This window comes from Pocillopora verrucosa, chromosome 10 (genome assembly GCF_036669915.1).
Source record: "Pocillopora verrucosa isolate sample1 chromosome 10, ASM3666991v2, whole genome shotgun sequence".
Taxonomy (NCBI): domain Eukaryota; kingdom Metazoa; phylum Cnidaria; class Anthozoa; order Scleractinia; family Pocilloporidae; genus Pocillopora; species Pocillopora verrucosa.
The window spans coordinates 9,339,750-9,358,611 of NC_089321.1; the positions used below are offsets into that span (position 1 = coordinate 9,339,750).

An 18,862-nucleotide genomic window follows, 5' to 3' on the forward strand; every position below is an offset into this window, starting at 1 on the left:
CTCGATCATGGCGTCTGTAGTCGGTGATACTCTGAGATTGACATTTAGACTTTTGCTTAGCAAGATAAGAGATAAGGGCGCGGAGAATCTTAAACATGGAGATGTAAGCGATGAGCGATTTAGAGAATTCATCGTTCGTGAACTCACGGATATTCGTGAGAAGCTTGAGGGATTGTGTAAAGTAGATCTGATCACCTCTGCCAATTTCTTCAAGGACGGAGTGAGCTTGATGTACCAGAGCTTCGCCAATGCCAGTTCAAGCATTCAAACTGAAGTCTACAGGGACGAGTTTGATAACATCAGTCTCGTGAACACTGATGTTACAAATATCGAGTTAGACGAGTGGGAAGTTCTACACTTGATTTCCGATGGCTTGGAGTTTAACAAAATCGATTGCGAAAACAAGTTTTTTGTGGAAGCAAAGGATTTCTTCAAAAAGGCAGCCGAAAGTGCCACCAAAGCTTTCAGTAACGAAGCATTGGATATCTACGACAGAGTTTTGGCGATGAAATTTAGAGCTGCGGCGACGATGCTTCATTACATTAGTGAACCGGAAGTCGCCGTTGTGTTGTGCAAGAATTACATTGAGCAACTGAATAGTTTACCGGAAGTTCGCGAAGCATTTTCTGTGCGTTTTGGTCGATTCAACATGCGAAGGCTGTTTTGTGAGATGCGACGAGAAGCTGTTATTGGGGCAGTGGTTGCCATAAATCGCATTTTGTGGGAGTATTTACATCTTTCGTCCAAGGGTGATGATGTGTTACGAAACTGGCCAGCTATTCCCGCAGATTCATGGCACAAAATCCATCCAGTTCAGAATTGGGAGGTCTGTCGCGGTTATTTCTGGACGTTTGGTGAATTTGGCGGTGGCCCGGCGCAATTAAACGGCCCTGTAGATGTTGCTACAAACAGCAGTGGATCTTTCATTATCGCTGATCGTTACAACTTCCAGGTGAAAGTGTTTTCAAAAGATGGTAATTTGAGCCAACGAATGTGCGAATTGGCTTTCTTACAAACTTTTCACGAAGACTTAGTGGATGCAAACCTTATTCACCCGCAGAGTATCGATGTTGATAAATTGGATCGGCTGTACATCTGCAGCAGCTACAAGTCGGCGCTCAGTGGTCATTACATTAACGAAGTCATCTCTACTAATGAACAAGGGGAATTCCTCTGGAGCTTCGGACGGGGCGTGTCTGGCTTCAATCAAGGAAAGCTTACCAGCATTGCAGTGGATAAAAACAGAGAGAGGGTTTTTACTCTCTGTCAGAAAACAGTTTTTGTGCTAACTACAGATGGAACCCTCCTGAGTAGTTTTACTTTGACAGGAGAGTTCACTCAGGCGAATGAGTCACACCTCTGCGTGACAACTGCTGGCAATTTAATCATCACGGCCAATAATGGAGTGTTCTGCGTTTCCAAACGGGCAGCCAATGACACAAGTTTCAAATCGCGCACAGTCCACCCAACCCGGTTTAGCATGCCGCACAGGGATATCCCCAATTTGTTTAATCCGTCAGGAATCGCGTTTAACCCTCATACGGACGAAATTTCTGTAGTTGATCGAGCGAGTAACAGTTTGATTATGTTTGACACCAGAGGTCACTTCATCAGGAAAGTTTACTTTTACGAGAAATATTCTTCCGGGGGAGCAACTATTACCAGAGATGGTCACGTGGCCATAGCAAGCAAATCGCGTAACAAGATTTTCATTGTGTGAACCCGTGAACGTTTTCATGTTAGTTTTACAAAAACAGAACGATACAAGAGAAAAACGTGATCATATAATCTTCCAATACAATTGAATTTGAGGGTGATTTCCAAAATCGATAAAAAAAAAAAAACAACAACAACAACAACTGTGCAACTGGTCTCCTTCGCAATCGTCCTTTAGGATGTCTCAAAACGCTCCCAAAACTAGTTGGGGCGCTGCGTGACATCCCATAGAACTACTGTCCGACTCAATGCGTTGCATGACTTCATGACCCTCTGAAACAAATAGTTTAATGGCTAACTTGATCTTGTAACTGGCTCTCGTTCCTTATATTAAGGATATAAAGACGATCAAAGATGTAAAATCAGCAAAGTTATTTCCAAGGGAAGTAACAGAATCAAAACGTTCAGTTGAGTATTTCATTATGTTGGATATTTTTTCGCCGAATGATGATCAGATGATTACATTATGGTAGATACCGATTCTATTATAGTTTCGTTATATTCTATAAATCAGTAACATGGTTACCTTTTTGGCTCTATATTTAATCAGATTCTTCTCCTTTAACGTGTTTTGCTGATGATGGCAGAAAATATGATACACTGGCCATGGTATTTGACGTTGTAAAAAGGCACACAAAATAAACCAAGACTGATGAAAACATTTATTGAATAAAAATCTATAATGAAGTATTTCGTTCTTGTGAATGACTTTACCCTCGTCTTTTACGCCAAGAATAAAATTAAACTGTACTTTTTCCGAAACAGCACTGTGTACCAAACTTGGCTTCTCGTGTCCTTTTACAAGGCAAGTTTTAAAACAGATCAGATTTTTGTCTTTTTTTTTGTAAACACCTTTTAGGAACTAAGAAATCTGAAGACTTTTGAACTTGGATAAGAGGACCTCATTCTTGCGACATTCCTACAAGTAAAAAAAGACGCAAAAATCGATCAAGACAATTTGCATCATTTATACAACGCTAGCTTAGCTCAATGAGCTGACAAGAAATGTTGTGGTTTTCCTCAACTAGGCACAAATCTAAAACGTACACAGCGGTCAAATGAATGCGCATGAGCAAAAGTTGACATAGCTACAAGAGAGCCAAAATAGCGGGCGAACATAGTGCTCTAAGGCTGTCACAACCAAGTTGTCTCACAGCAGTTGGAAACATGCGCACAAGCCAGCGAGACACGGTGTTTAGGAACCTTTTTAAGCACAGCTCAAAACAAAATATTAAGTAACAGGAAACCTTTGTTTTCTTCTACAGATTTCTTTAAGTCTTTAATTTCTATCGTGAAGTTTGTGAGAAACAGTGGTTTCTGTTTTGCTGCAATATTTTGCGCGTGGCGCACGGTTGGGAAAAATTGAAACAGCTACGCATGCTCAACGTTTGACCGTTGTATTCCCAAAACCAATCGTAATTGGTTCACGTGCCAATTTTCCCGCGCTTAAAACGCAAGCGTCTTTTTAAAATTAAATCGCGCGAAAACAAAACACAGTGGAACCACGCCAATGCCTACCTCCGTAAAATCTTTAACTGTTTTGAAGTACAATCTCTCTTGCTCCACTATCTCTAGATATTTTTGATTCAAGGCGTCTCTACGCTGTTTCTCAACAGCTTTCTTCTTCTCAATCTGAAACAAAGATATATGATTGTTCAGATTGGGAACACAACTCAAAAGAGAAATTGGCGGGAAAACAGGTAACAGCAACAAACGTAGGAAACCGCGCAACCCCAGCGGGAAGCTCGGGAAATAATGGTGCAGAATTATTGAGACGGTCAAGATAACATAACGATTGAAACATGTTATAGACTATCTCGTGTATCTGGTTTAAAGCGCTTTGCGTTCCTTGGGAATGTAATTCGCTTAACTCTCGTACCCTTTGTTTGTTGTCCACAATTCCCGTCACGATTTTGTCAAACTGCTTCAGGAACTGTTCCTTGTTCATAGGAGATGACATACCTCTGAAAAAAAAAAGGGAAATAGCATATCAAAATAAAATTTCTTAGGCTGTTTGAAGAGTGTATGAATGTGACTAACTAATTTTAGTTCCGTTGATGCGTTAGAAAAACAAACCAATTGTTAGAAGCACAAATGAATAAAGTTGGTAAGTTTCTTGAGAAACTGTGGTGCTGCGTCGATGGGAGAGTACAAGTGTTAACAACTGAGTTGAAAACGTAAATTGACCACCGTAAAGAGTTTAAAGGCTGACGTTTCGAGCGTTAGCCCTTCGTAGGAGCACAAACAAGTTAGGTAACATTCTGGTTAGAAAATGGATATACAATTCTAATTGATAAAAACTTATTGAAATGACAGAGGTCTTACTGTTCAAAGGTGTCATGGATGGAGTTAAGCAAGTTAACCTGTAAAAAAAAAGAGATTAAAAAAAACTTTAAACTCTCCATCACTGTGAATGAAGTATACGAAAACCTCAGATAATGATAATACTGCATATATACTGCGCATGCTCCATGTTACTGTACGTCTGTTCAGTAATAGATAACAATTGAGGTCAAAATGTCATAAGAATGAAGTGGCACACGAGGCGCAGGGGAGGGGTGGATGGGGAGCAAAACAAAGTAAGTTAACACTTCTAACCTCCTTCCCCAAGTACAGCTTCGTGTCATCCAAAGTGTTGTAAAGAGTGAAAAACTGCTTCGTTTCCTTATGAGTTCCAGCCACTAGGAATAAGTAAGGAACATCGTTATCATATTACCTGTATCACAGTATATTAGATTGCAGGTAACACAAAGAACACAGCCAGTAAGTTCATACACAACGGTCAAACGTCGGGCATGAGCGAGGGGATCAGTTTCGGCCAGCCGCGTGCCAACTTCCCGCGAAAAATTTCAAAGGAAAACACAAGAAACTACCGCTGTCTCCCCAAAAAGGACGAAAGAAAATTGAAACGTTCGGAGAAATCGTAAAAGGAAAAAAGAGTCGGGAAAAGGAAAACTTGCGAGTTTTTGAACACAAAGGTTTTTCAAGAACGGGTAGCTTGTTGATTTACCATTCTATTTTGAGCTTTTCCAAACAAGTCATACAATGGTATTTACTGGATTGTGTGGCTGTTTGTAGCTCGTGTGTGGCAACTTGGTTCCCACCGCCTGAAAGCACACCACGAACACGCCACCTAGTCATTACAACGTTCGCACATGCGCAGACGTTTGACGCTGTGTAGCATAGCAGCGCGCACCCATAGCAGCGCGGCAGAGGGAATTTCTCTTTATAAAACATTTCAACTTCCGCGTTGAATTATTACAGAATATGGTTTGTGTTTTCAGCGTTCATTGAGATACGAAGCCACTGGCCATTTTGGAGAGCACTCATGATGTAACAGTTGCTCTCGGCCGCGCCACGTTAATTGACAGATAATGCACTATGTACCGTGATTGTAGAGTTCCACAAATCTTCTCTGATACTGAGTCAGCTCTGCACGAGAAGGCACCTCGTCAATCTTCCTCTGAAGCGAAGATATTTCACGGTTCTTTCGAGCCTGAAGAACAAAAACAGCATCGACTAAACAACAGGAAAAAAAAACTCAAGGGGAAGAAACGTTATGGCCCACGAAGAAGCTCTCCATATGTGTAATTTTTCTGGAAGATTTGGGTGCCAATATTCCGCGCGTTATCCCGCGCATGACCACAAGCGTGTTCCACGCGCAGATCACGCGTGATTCCACGCTTCTCCTGCGCATTTTTCAAGTAAATGGAGGACTAGGACAAGGAAACACTCATACACCATCAAGATGTTTAAAACCATTACCAGCAAAAGCCTTATTTTTTCCAACTTTGCTTTATCAGCCTCGTATTGTTTGCTGATCAGCTCCAATCTTTCCTGAAAAAGAGAGAAGACATAGATGAGGTCCCTACACAATTCGTTCCTTGCTTTACTTGCTTTACCAACAGTACCTTCTCTTCGATGTCATCTTCAGATCCTTGAGATTTAAGTTTTTCCAAATTGTTCTGCAAGCGAGCCATTTCCTCCTGAAACAAACGAAATGATAGTGACACATTAAACACAATTAAAAAAAACTGGTAGTTCTCAGACATGGTAACTTTTTGAAAAGATGTAAAAATTAACATTTTCCTTTCGGGTGTCAGAAGCCGTTTGTGATTTACACCAATCTCGACTACCACTTGGTCACGTGCGTCTTCCCGCGCTGCGTTCACTTTAAGTTCTCATTGGCCCCTTATTACATTTACTGTTGTTCTGATTGGCTGCAGCGATAGCTAGAGTTGCTTTAAAAACAATCAATCACACAGTGCTCTTCCAACTGAATGTCTAGCGACAGATTTCAGCGATTTTATCGTAAACACCGTCAAGAGACAAAATAAATTCTTCTTAAAAAAGTTTTATGTTAATAACGTAACCGTAAAGAGGTCTGTGACTGCTCATTGGTTCTGCACGAAATTAAGCTGTAAGACAGACCACTGAAAGCCAATCAGAGACATGAAATTGGAATCCGAGATATAGTAATAAGAAATAAAGGTTATTAAAAAATGAGTTTAAAGAAAGTGTTTGTGTATTAAGCCCGCTTTACCTTACAGTGCGCCCTGAATTGCTGCTCTTGTTTCTTCAGATTCTCATTCATGGCAACAATGGAACGAAGCTTCTGAAGAATGCTGAAAAAAAAAAACAACAATGCATGAACAAGTGTTAGGGTAATCGAAAATGCTTTTTACTAGATAACTCATCGTGTGGACAGTACCACTAATTGAAAATATAGAATACCTTGCATTTTCTCCACTTTCCATCTGATTGAACTTCTCCATTTCCTCGCTAATTCTCTCTCCACGAGCTACAACCTACAAAACAGCAGGAAATGTCATTACTAAACCCTTTCACCTCTAAGATCTAAAAATCACTTCTGTGCACTCTCTCCCATACATTTCTTACTATCATAACTCTTAAAATTTAATGTTCAATCAAACACTTTACCTTAGTTTTAATAGTTCTTTCTTCTCGTCACCTTTCTGTCTTAGAAGTATTGTCATTGAAAGGAAAATTCCTCGGTGGTCACTGCTGGTATTAAAGGGGTCAATGCTCGCCGCTCTTGAGGACAGTAGCGCAAGCTCATTTCCTCACCAGCGGTTGGTTATCGAGTGATGGACGTACACCTTGGCAGAAACTCCACTGAGCTCAGATAAATTTTAACAATTTTATGCATTTAACTTACCTGTGAAAGCTGTTCCTCTGCTTCAGACAAAGTTTCTTGCAGTTTGTTATGTTTCTCTTGTACCTGGAATAAAAATAACTGGAATTTAGAAATACTTAAACAAACAGACACATAATCTCTTTTTAAATAACAAAACACACTCGCCTGTTCAAGTTTCTTTTCCTGTACAGCAATCTGTTTCTCAAGTGATGCTACCATTCTTTTGTGAGCCTGTACTCCTCCCATTCGCTCACCTCTGGCTTCCATGTCCTCTTGTAGCTCTGCTTGCTGAATATTGAAGTTTTACACACAAATTAGAAGCTTATCTTTAATAAAATGAGACACATCTTTTACCTGAAAGTCTCACCTGAAAATACAAATGTATAAGAATTTGTACTTTTGTTTCAGTTTCTGGAATTTAAGAGGGCTTTACTCTTTGTGTTTCTAAAACAAACCTGGCTTGATAAATGGGAGCATGTTTTGAAGTGCTTTTTGATCACTTGTTGTAAACTCAACACCAAAGGAAACACAGAGATGAACCGTAAAAAAAAAGGACAAATAAATAAAAGATATCACAAGAAGCTAAGGAACTCATGGTGAAATAAATGGCCTTAAGCTAAGGAATTCACCAACAAACAAGCTGTGTTTGTTTTCAGTTTTACTCTATAGTGTAACTGACTGTAAGGGTGGCATGATCTTTCTGACCCAGTTAGGAGGGGCAGCAAACAGAACCAAAGCAATCCTGATTACTTTTGACTCTCAAATGAAAATTTTAGAATAGTTGAATGCACATACCCTTTCAGCATACTCTGAGGCAATCTGAGAGATCTCTTCTGACTGCAAACCAACGATGGAGCCAACTGCACTTGATGAAAGTGAACCCTAGAAAAATTGAGAGGTGATAGAAAGCAATGATGTGCATGTATATAAAGATTATTATTGTTTAGTTACTGTAAAGCTCTCAAAAGTCTTCCAAGTGGCTTTCAATTTGTATGTAAAAATCTTCATTGTTTACCAACTTTAAAAACTCTCATAAGCCGTCCAAGTGGCTTTCAATTTCCATAGCTTCCAGAGGGATCAAGGGGGAGGGGGAACTCAGTAGACAGAGGAGGTAGGAGGGGGGGTTAGTAGAAATGTAAAATGCTAGATGATGATACATTGAGAGGGGTATTGGTACCTGTTAAAGAGGAGAGTTATTCAATATAAGAGATTTGGACAGTGTTTCCACTCCCTTCTTGTTTCTGAAGTGATGCCTAAATCAGTAATACAAGGCAGTAAAATACCTGTCTAGAAATAAGTTTTACCTTTGCTGGCTGGTATATTTTAATGGCTGCCTTCTTAAAAATATTCTAGACAAAACTTCTTAACAGAGATAGGTGCTCAAGAGAGAAAGGGGATGGCTTATTAAAGAGAAAGATTTTGGAGAGAAGAGGGCTTATAAGGCTTTTAAAGGGGTTTTTACCAATCAATTTTACAGATTTTGAGGGCTGTTGGAAAAACTGTAAGAACAGGAGGGCTTATTAGAGAGAGGGTAGTGAGGAGAGGAAGTATATTTGCAGAGTGTTTACAGTAAGGGGTCAAACCATACCTCCTTCCCCTGCATGACAGACATTCCCTTCAGCAATGATTTCAGACGTTTCTGTAATAAAGAGTGGTTTCAAATTTTTATTTTTCCATAATACTGCTAAACAATTCAAAAAAGTAGAAACATAAGAGGTGATTAGAGGGAAATGCAACACTTAGTGAGATGGCAAGATAACTAAATAGCACAAAAATTGCATAAAAGTTTTATTTTACAGATTTTTCACTGTGTCATGGATCTCCACATTTCCTATGTTGTAGTCTCACTGACCTGCTCAACAACATATTCATCCTCTTCACCAGAGGACACTGGCTGCATTTTTCCTGGCATTGCAGCTCCAGCAGCTTTTTTCTTCTCTGCCTGTTCTTTCTCCTAAGGAATATTAATAAAAAAATATAAAATTCTTTTAGAGGAAATCACCACGTGATTTTTGTTTGAAAATTCTTTCTTGTGAAGAATAATACATTACTAAATTCTAACAACAAGCATGCTTAGCATTGTTAACTGTCAAGATCTGATTGTTGATTCTCCCCTCCAGCTGCTACACATTTCGTTGTAAATTAGTTGTAAGAATTTGGAATTAGATCAAGATAACAAGTTCTACTTGATAAGTTTGAGTATTCTCATAACCTTTATGCTGGATAATAAATGGATATCATTGGGAGAAGTTACAAGATAATCACTTCTAGGAGCTAAAGGTTAACATAAATGTACATTTTGATGTAATCACTTGCCTTATCTCTCTGTTCCTTGCTGAATCCATATTGCCTGTAATCAAACAATAAAAAAAAAGGAAAATTTACAATCAAGTTTATTTTATCATAGGACACGGCCATTATATAGATTTTTTTTGCAACAAGTAAATTGTTTACTCACCAGCCATACTCCAAAAGTGTTGTCCTGACCTGGGTTTCTTCATCAGTTTGTGCCATGGATTCTGGTTTGCGATATCTTCTGCGTGGTTTGTATGTATCCTAAATAGGAAATAAAATAAGATATAAATGGTGTTATCTCTAGTTGAGAAATGGAGAAAAGAATTATCATCTGGAAGCCCTAGATGAACAATGCAAGAAACCAACCTTGAGGCTCCTCATTCCATTTATACACTTTGGCTTCTTTGTATTAAATTCAAGGTCCTAAAGAGAAAAACAGCAAAAAGATGGAAGGAAGCAATTATAAGTATCAACACTCATGTACTGCTTGTTTTAAATATCCAATCAAGGAGTTGGTGTAACTGTAGACTATACCTGTGGAGTTGAGTGAAATTTGTTGAACTGTGACACAGAAAACTCTCTGATGTAGTCACCCATTTCTTCTTTTCTTTCAATTGCCTTCTTCACCAGCCACTGATGGGGAAAAATAGCACATCAACTTCTTTTTTATGGGCATTTAAGTAGAAATTCCAGTAAGTTTCCAAAGCACGATTCCAGACAAAATTGGATGACACAAATTCCTGTTACCTACTATGTAAAGCCACATGACAAAATTTGAGAAACACAACACCTACTGCTTAAACCTTTTCACTGATAATAATAACAGTTGGCTTCTTGCTATAAGAAAACAAACCTAATAGTCTGCATACATGTAGCAGTGATTGCTAGAAAATATTCATACCTCAACCCAGTTATATAGTTTAAATCCACCTCTATGGGCACCCCTCTAGAAATTTAAGAATTGTTCACCTCTCCCATATATAGTTTACTGTCCCCCCCCCCTCCTCCCCCACTTGCATGGATCTGGATATTTTTTTTATCTGTTACCTGTATCACTGGGAAAATGTGGATGAAATCCAAGCCTTGGATTTGATGGGGCTCAAGGCGATGAGGACATTTCATGCGTGGAAGTACAGCAACAATCTTCTCAGTCAAGGCTCTGCATAGGTCAACAATAGCATGCAGCTGTTGTAACATGATGTAAAATAACCTTGATTCATAACTAGCAACCATTTCTGGGGACAATCTTTAGGTCATGGTGAAGAGTGGGAAAGTCACTGGTGATGAAAACATTATTATTTATCCCACTTTCCATATGCTGGTTGTCAGCACATTTTCAAGAATAGAAGAGATGAGAAAAAAGAAAACTATCATCTAGAGATGACCTACTGCTCCTATTTGAGGCATGAGAAAATCTCTACCACAAAAGAAGATTAGTTGTGGAAAATAAAATTAATGGCTATTAAACTTACATCTTTTGTCCAATGGTGGAATTTTCTTGAAAAAGAAGATCCACATCTATGTCAAAGTCACAGACTGATATGCACCATGTCATGCCGCCAACAACCTTGGATATAATAACATTGCATTTGATATGTGATGAAGACTAAAAGACACATAGGAAATACCAATAGATGATCAGAGGCACTAGGATGTAGCCCTGCCTCTTATTGCCAACCTTGTCAAATGGTGATAGCCCTTTGATTCTTGCTCTGAAGTATCCTGCAGCCAGGAGGAGTTCCACAGTTTCTGCCATTTTAACATTTTGTTCTTCATCTTCCCTGGTCTCAATCTGTGGTAAAAATTACAGAAAATGCCAAATTTACATTTTGAATGTAACCCTAACCCTAACATTTTATTAGCTCTTATAGATTTTGTTCCTCTGCTTTCCCAGTGGTATATTTTTCATCATGTTTAAGTTGGAAGGGAGGTTATTTATCGTAGCTTGGGCTTCTAAAAAAATTATGCTACTTGTTGATGCTCCGTGATGATATAGAGGTGGTTTGGATGTTTAAGTTGGAAGGGAGGTTATTTATTGTAGCTTGGGCTTCTAAAAAATTTTGCTACTTGTTGATGCTCCATGATGATATGGGGGTGGGTGTAATGTGACAAGAGAAGTTAGGACAAGGAAACACACCCCCCTCCCCCTCCTACTCCTTACTATCGATGAGCGAGTTTGCTCTAGGTACAATTTTACTTCATTCAGCGTAGAGTGTTCCACGATCACAAAAGTGGTACAGGCTTTGGAAAAAAATCTCCATGTGGCCATGGGATCACTGATATGATTGTAAGGTTACCGGTTTTCCTGTTAACTAGAAAGCGGCCGTATTATGAATGGTTCCACCCTGTATCATAACATGCCCAATCATACCGCCTCCATTCACATACGATTTATTTAACATTTTCCGCCGCAAATGGGGGAAAACAGTCGCTGCATCCGTTCGCTGTCATTAGAAAAATTTACATGTTACTATCAAATGAGTGGGCGTTTCACTGACTACAGTGTTTACATCATATTGAAACCGGAAATTCCACGAAACAACACCTACTTTCCTTACCAAAATTCGGTGGGTATTTTCAACAGGATTAAACCGAAAAGTTAATTGGGTGAGAACCAACCTTTCTAACTCTTCCTTCTGCATCTACTTCTGGCTGAGAGAACTTCTCGCTAAAGGTTTTAACACCGGCAAATCGGGAAGAATCGCGAGTGGCAGCCGCCATTTTGAAATCTTGCAATGTAACGCGAGCCCGCAATCAGAAGTTTTTAACAGTAACCACGTGACGTCGAATGTGGCTACAAACCGCTCACAAATTTCTATCATCGTAAATACAAACGAAAATATCAACTGGTTTGTTTATAACTTCGGCGATCGACTGCCTTTCTTCCATAGGGTAGATCACGGTGACTTATATGAAAGATTTTGGCTCGGTGTAAGGCTCAATGTCAAGAAGATTTCGCCCTGCATCGCTGGGTTCCCAGAGCGGGATTTACAGCGTTCGTGGATCTGAATTGGCGCGGAGCGGAAACACAACTCCTAACAAAATTCGATGCGTCGTGGAGCTTTTAGATGATTCGGAGTTTGTCATTGATATTGATGTGAGTAGACATATTTTGTCATTTTGTATTTGTAAATTTGATTGAGTTTCGTGTGAGTATAAAGCAAGGCGTTGTTGAATTTGTCGAGCTTCGCATAGTTCTTTTGAAATAGCACTCGACAACTTAGTTATCCCGTGGAGAGAAGGAATATGTCCGTTGTTTAATCGTAATCCGTGCGTGTTCAAGATAAATTTACGACTCTTTCGAGCTGAGTTGCACACTAGGTTGAGCCTTTGTTTTGAAAATTATATGCTTAATTTCAGTCATGATTCTTAATTATAGTTAATCAATCTCCATTTGGGAAGAACAATTTTGAACCCAGTGTGCATTTTAAATAGTATTTTTATCGTTCTCGAAAAATCGGCTTGCTGGTATTTTTGGATTGTCTTTAATTAACTCGCGACCATTGTACCATTTTCTAGCTTCGCAAATTGGTTTTGGTTTAGTAATCGCTCCATGTGCACTTTGAATAGTTTGTGATTTTTGTGATGACATTCTGGGGAAAAACCACGAAGGCAATCTTCAATGATCAGACATCGTATGAAATTAAGGCGATTCTGATCGAGTTAAATGTGTTTAAAAAATAAACACCAAAATTAGCGAAAATATATGAAGCCATTGGAAAACATCTAACTTTAAATTACGTTTTGATGAGCTTCAAAACTCCGGCGGTGTATTTTAGTTTTGCATTATCTTTTCAAAAATCTCGAAAAATGAAAGAAGCCGGAGAATGTATGCGACAGTTACAAATTACGCATATTTTCACACCTTGGTGTTTTCCTCTAGTAAAAAATTTACAGTGTGAAGAAGCAGAACTCCCATTTTAGAGTTTTGAATTGAATCTCTGTTTCTTCTTTCGAACTTTATTTGCATTTCTTCAATATTTTCCTGGTCTATTTTTGAACACGATTCAGCTGAAAACTGTCGAGAGCAGTAAATCGTATTACTAGTATCATGTTACAAGTACATTTTATAGTTTGATCGTGTTATACAAATTTTCAGCTCATTTTTAGTATATATCTATTGCATTACACATAAAATAATGAAAAATATACCTTAATTCAATGAAAGCAGTTTTCCATTGACACTGTTTTATATGTGATATATGTTGATGAGAAAAAAATCCTACCAATTATAAATATTTAAAATCTTCAAAAGGATTTACAATTTTATTTGATGGATTCTATATTACGTGAATGGAATTTGAATGAGTCTGAGTCATCATTTTGCTGTTACTGCTTCCTAGGTATTGTTTTATTTTTATGTAAATGAAAGAAAGTTATTAACTTATTTTCAGTTATGCATGATGATGTAATTTTGAACTTTTTATAAACATCATTATCATTTTTCTTTCTTTTACTTTCAGAAGGTATTGTCTGTGTGCTAGGACAGCATCATCGCCTAGATTTTTAAAACAATATAATATTTTTCATAAAATTTGAAGTTGTCTCAAGAACATCACGAAGATTAATTTGGTCATTTAAAAATAAGATATTTTCTGGAACTCGTCTTTGTTCTAGTGAGTTAAATATACAGCATAAATCAGTAATAATGTAAATTTTCTGTTGATATCCTCATACATGTGAGTAGAATTTCTGAGTGGCAATTTCTTACAGCAAGTTTATAAATTAAAACTACAAGTTTCTGTAGAGGTCGTAGGGGGGTCTTGCATTCATTAATATTTATGTAGCAAATGTCTTAAAGCTGATTACTTGTGAAACTTGTGACTTAGCAGTAGTTTGGATATTCTTAACTATTCAAAGATACTCATTCTTTTTTTCCTTTACTTGAATTTTAAACTTCTGATCTCCTTCGACTTCAACACTATTAACAAATTCTATTTTTAGTATTACCATTTATGAAATGTAGATAAATCTTTGATTACCCAACATTCTGATCAAATCTTTTGATATTTTTAGCATCATAGTATCGCAGGTTTGAAGCTATAAATGTTTGTGATTTGCACATCTAAAAAAATATATAAGATAATTTAGTAATGTGGTTTTTACAGATGTTATTAACTTCTAGATAATTTGTTAATCTGTTAACCACAGACTTCAGGTTGATGTTTCATCAAGATGAGTTTTCTTTTGATATTCCAGGAATGCTTGCATTTTTGTGATACATGTAGCTTTAAAACTTGCAAATATTTACTGTCTTTGCTTTATTTAGAAACATTCCAGGGGTGAAACTTTGCTAGAAGCTGTTTACAAGCATCTTGATTTGTTGGAAAAACATTTCTTTGGTCTTCAATATGTTGCTGATTCTCCTGACAACTTGGTAGGTACCCTCCAATATTTTTTCTGCAAAATTTATTTCATAGTTTCTTTTGCAAACAGTGAAACCTGTATCAAATGTACCCCTTCATTAACAATTTCATTCCCAAGATCTCGTAAGTACTTCTCCTTAATGTCTGCCATACAATTTTTATAATATCAGTTTTATTTGTGACTTTTCTATTGACCATCACATCTCCTGTTTCATTTAATAGCAATGGCTTAATTCTGACAAACAAATCAGGAAACAACTGAAACGTAAGTAACAATATTGTAACAATGTACATTAAAAATATTTGGGTCTTCATTACTATATTAGGGGAGTTGTTTCATTTTGAGGTCTTGTCACATAGGAACTTTTATAAGAGGTGGATAAAAAGTGCAGTTAAAATAATTGAATAATTTGTTCATGTGCCAGGATTCTAACAATCACCTTCTAACTGAAGTGTATCAAGTGGATGAAGGCATGTTCATGTAAGGGTGGCATTTTCATTCCCACATCCCCCAGCTAGGTTGCCAGTATTTACCATGAGAATGGTGCTGTTCTAGGACCTGAATATAAACCCTTTACATCCTAACATTAACATTCATATTCTCTATACTCTTATCATCACAATTCCTCTTGTAATGACATGGAGAATTTGTTTGATAATCAGGAGCTCCTTAAATTGGTGATCATTTTCTTCATTCTTGTGACCTTAACATGTGATTGAAGGGTGATATTGAAAGGAGAAATTAAATGTTGATCTTAGGGGTAGCTCCTGGGTATCTCAGGCACTCAGCCTCTTCCAGGCAATGAAATTATCCATACTGATTATTACTTAAATTAATGCTCTTTTAATTTTTACTTCACAGGTGGTCCCCCCTACATATTTTATTTTAGAGTGAGATTTTTTGCTTCAGATCCTTCCAAACTTTCTGAGGATGTAACAAGGTAAGAAATTTTATAAATTATTTGCTATAAACTTGATGCAATATCAACAATTACAACCTTGTTCTTCCTATTACTGTCACAATTGAAATACTTTAAGTAGTTAATCGTTAATTAAATTGTACATTTGCAGATATCAATTCTATCTTCAAATAAAACGAGACCTTTTGACTGGAAGGTAATTGATGATCATCTAACTCTTAGATAAATATACTACTCTTTTCTCATGAAGGATTTCTGATTTACTCTGACACATAACTTGCTTGTTTGTGGGTACAAGACCTTTAACCCTTTACACTCTAACATCAGCATGTATTTTCTCTATACTGCCCTTTCTCCATTCCTTATGGAATTAACAGGGGAGAATTTGTCTATCAATCAAGAGCCACTTAAGTTTGTGATCATTTTCTTTATTCTTGTGACCTAAATGTTGGATTTAGGGGTGATATTGTAAGGAGAAATTTATTACTGATCACACTGAGAGGCTAAAGAGTTAATAGATGAAGTATTTCCTTTTTGCAGATTGCCATGTTTGTACGACACTGCAGCAGAATTAGCTTCCTATGTACTTCAAGGTGAACTAAGTTTTTCCTTTCAACTTGAATTTTGTCATCAACTGGTTATGACAATAAAAATATGTGAAAATGAATGATGTTTTCTTCAGGATGTGTAAACTAGCTTTTCTGAACAGGTTATGAATTCTGCTCCAAGAAATTTCTTTTTGTTCTTCCTTACCACTAATTAATAAATTGCAGTCTTATGCTGAAAATACTGTAACGGAAAAATCCTCTGAAGTTGATACATTCAAGGTAGATATTCTCCTAAAACATTCATAATGTGCATGTTCAATTCCAAATTAACTTATGCTTGCGCAATATCCTTACTTATTGACTGGTCAATATTTCAGGTGAACTTGGTGATTATGACCCCAGGGCAATGCATGAAGCATACGTGTCTGAATTCCGTTTTGTACCTGACCAGGTCTGTGAAGTGTTCTCCCTTCCTAATGCTGTACTGATTTTGTAATCAAGCTGTTTTGGTAGTAAACAAGGGCATGTGATGTTGTTCTTTTTCCTGTTTGGCTGCAGTAATAACTTGGATTTTGGTATTTGTGATATGCTAGTGACATGTCTGAAAAAAACAAAAAAACAACAAAAAAAAAACACATAACATGTATGTTTACAGTTATGCATGGGAATGAAAGTTTACAATGTTACCTTGAGACATACAGTGTACTCATGTACAGAATATTGCAAATTTAAGATATGGTAATCAAAAAATGCAAATATTTCTTGATGACATGTGTTAAACTTGGCTTAATTTTTTCTCTTTCCAGTCAGAGGATTTTGAAGAGAGGGCAGCAGAATTTCACAAACATCATGGGTAATAAATTTAAGGATTGATGATGGCTTATTTTTTTCTGTCAGTATACTTGAGATTCCATGTACTCAACTTGAATCTTAAAATAATGAATCTTTTTCAGTGGCCAAAGTCCAGCAGATGCAGAATTCAATTTTCTTGAGGTAGCCAAAAATTTGGATCTCTATGGAGTAGACCTTCATTTTGCTAAGGTATGGGAGACAATCTGCTCCTAAATTCTTTGCTCCTATGTGCATGTGCTGTGATCACAAGTTTCCATTTGTTTACTATTGTTGTTGTGTGTGTTTTATTAATGAAAACATACAACCACTTAATGGCTAGTTTGTTTCACTAATTTTGTGATAGTTTGGATTAATTGGTGACAGGACTTTGTGTTGTCCAGTTCTGTCTGTAATCACATGAATGATTAATAAAATTGAACTCCCACCTTGCATTCATCAGATTTTGTTAATCATTTGTATGATTACAGACTGAATTGGACTCCACTCAATCCTATTATCAACACTAATATTGTTAGAGTTTTTGAGTGAAATGTAATGTATGGTCCATACTAATTCTGACAAGAATAACTGTGTTGATGTTAAGGGTCTTTCTTCTTTCTTTGTAGGATCATGATGGCCTTGATCTTCACATTGGAATTTCTCCTCTTGGTTTGACTGTCTACCACAACAGATGTAAAATTAATTTCTTCCCATGGTATGTAGAGATTAGATCTTAGAACATCAAGGCTGATATACCATTGTTTTGATAACAGCCAGTTACAAGGGGTCTGCTGCTGCCTGTGAGACCTCTTACCACTGTCTGTTTAGGCTGGGAAAAGGTTCACTTGTTTGGGTGTTGCCTTACTCCCTCCTTTTGGGCACAGTTGCTCATCACACCAGTGGAAGCCACTTATTGAAAAAATTATGAAACCCCTGTATGTATTGTACATGTACGATTCCTAGTAGCTAGTGTAGGATTGATCCTTTTACATGTAACTCATAATCACATCAGTAATTCTATCGCAGTCTGGTTGGAAATTGACAGCTTCTAGCCCTCTTGTGTCTATATATGTACAGCCCCAAAATTTTCTCTGGTGTAAAGATTACAAGATAAACAGTATTCAGACTGAATTGTTTCCAAAAGATCTTCTTCTTGGTTTGAAAATTTCCTGAAAAATGTCCTCCAGGGTTTATACTAACACAATCTGACATTTGAACATTTTGTTAAAATTGCCCTTTCAGTTCTCTTTTTAAATGTTCAGAAGCTGAAAAACTTTGTGATTTGTTTTACTTGCAGGTCAAAGATTGTAAAAGTTTGTTTTAAAAGGAAAAGATTCTTTGTTCAGATACGGCCAGATTGGGTAAGAGTTTTATTTTTTACAAATGTTAGATTACAAGCATCCCCGTTTGGGATTTCTCTCCTGATCTACACTTTTAAGATACACCACAATTTTGGACGGGATTGTTATTTTTAACATGCTTAGTTTTGTTTTCATTTTTGTTTTCAGAATGAATGGACTGATAATGTCATTGGTTTTCACATGCCAACCTACAGAGCATGCAAAACACTTTGGAAAACCTGTGTTGAATATCACACTTTTTATAGGTCAGTTTTTACTCTTCCTGCGTGCTAGATGTGCGTGATTGAGATCAGCACGCGCGAGCGAGAATTCACGCGCGCGCGATGATTAAAGGGGCTTTTTCTCTTGTTTATTACACGCGTGTGTAGTACACTTATGTAATGCTCATGACAGCCCCGCGAACAAGAGCATATTGGGCGCTAGTTTTAGCAAGACTGCATTGTGAAACCATTAAGCAATTTTCACTTGAGTGCTTGATTTAATTTAACATTTTTTTTTCTTTTCCTTTATAGAACTCATCTTCCAAAACCAACGAACAACAAAGGCTCGCTTGTGAGGATCGGCTCGAAGTACAGATACAGGTAATGTCTGCGCGCTGCAACACCGTGCAAAGATATTTTGTACCATGGTGCATTTGCGGAAAATTATTATATTGTAATTTCCTTGG

At 37.3% G+C, this 18,862-nt stretch overlaps 3 protein-coding genes across 3 annotated transcripts in view; 2 read left to right on the forward strand and 1 right to left on the reverse strand.

Moving 5' to 3' along the window:
• Positions 1-2,422, forward strand: LOC131799195 (uncharacterized). The gene has a single exon (XM_059116897.2). The coding sequence runs from the start codon at positions 8-10 to the stop codon at positions 1,718-1,720; it is 1,713 nt and encodes a 570-aa protein (XP_058972880.2). The 5' UTR covers positions 1-7; the 3' UTR covers positions 1,721-2,422.
• LOC131799133 (coiled-coil domain-containing protein 93-like) lies at positions 2,374-11,913 on the reverse strand. The gene is made up of 23 exons (XM_059116805.2): positions 11,789-11,913; positions 10,848-10,961; positions 10,642-10,736; positions 10,217-10,328; positions 9,704-9,802; positions 9,536-9,592; positions 9,333-9,430; positions 9,191-9,224; positions 8,727-8,828; positions 8,463-8,513; positions 7,670-7,756; positions 7,040-7,162; positions 6,896-6,958; positions 6,451-6,524; positions 6,260-6,341; positions 5,628-5,702; positions 5,482-5,553; positions 5,104-5,212; positions 4,315-4,397; positions 4,042-4,079; positions 3,596-3,680; positions 3,235-3,348; positions 2,374-2,635 (listed from the first exon to the last, which is right to left on the reverse strand). The coding sequence occupies exons 1-23, from the start codon at positions 11,888-11,890 to the stop codon at positions 2,579-2,581; spliced, it is 1,926 nt and encodes a 641-aa protein (XP_058972788.2). The 5' UTR covers positions 11,891-11,913; the 3' UTR covers positions 2,374-2,578.
• Positions 11,848-18,862, forward strand: part of LOC131799132 (tyrosine-protein phosphatase non-receptor type 4-like) — a 17,711-nt gene continuing 10,696 nt past the window's right edge. The window contains exons 1-13 of the mRNA XM_059116804.2: positions 11,848-12,266; positions 14,439-14,546; positions 14,758-14,800; positions 15,398-15,476; positions 15,607-15,651; positions 15,996-16,048; positions 16,381-16,454; positions 16,810-16,856; positions 16,957-17,044; positions 17,461-17,549; positions 18,132-18,195; positions 18,343-18,440; positions 18,708-18,776. Of these exons, the coding sequence (XP_058972787.1) occupies positions 12,111-12,266; positions 14,439-14,546; positions 14,758-14,800; positions 15,398-15,476; positions 15,607-15,651; positions 15,996-16,048; positions 16,381-16,454; positions 16,810-16,856; positions 16,957-17,044; positions 17,461-17,549; positions 18,132-18,195; positions 18,343-18,440; positions 18,708-18,776 (1,013 nt within the window). The 5' untranslated portion in view covers positions 11,848-12,110. The remainder of the gene's footprint in view (positions 12,267-14,438; positions 14,547-14,757; positions 14,801-15,397; positions 15,477-15,606; positions 15,652-15,995; positions 16,049-16,380; positions 16,455-16,809; positions 16,857-16,956; positions 17,045-17,460; positions 17,550-18,131; positions 18,196-18,342; positions 18,441-18,707; positions 18,777-18,862) is intronic.

Excerpts from the sequence above, each read along its gene's own strand:
- LOC131799133 (XM_059116805.2), bottom strand. The coding sequence starts at position 11,890 with ATGGCGGCTGCCACTCGCGATTCTTCCCGATTTGCCGGTGTTAAAACC. Across the intron at positions 5,554-5,627 it reads AAGATGACATCGAAGAGAAG|GAAAGATTGGAGCTGATCAG; the intron begins GTACTGTTGGTA and ends TCTCTTTTTCAG. Across the intron at positions 3,349-3,595 it reads TTGTGGACAACAAACAAAGG|ATTGAGAAGAAGAAAGCTGT; the intron begins GTACGAGAGTTA and ends TCTTTGTTTCAG.
- LOC131799195 (XM_059116897.2), top strand. The coding sequence starts at position 8 with ATGGCGTCTGTAGTCGGTGATACTCTGAGATTGACATTTAGACTTTTG.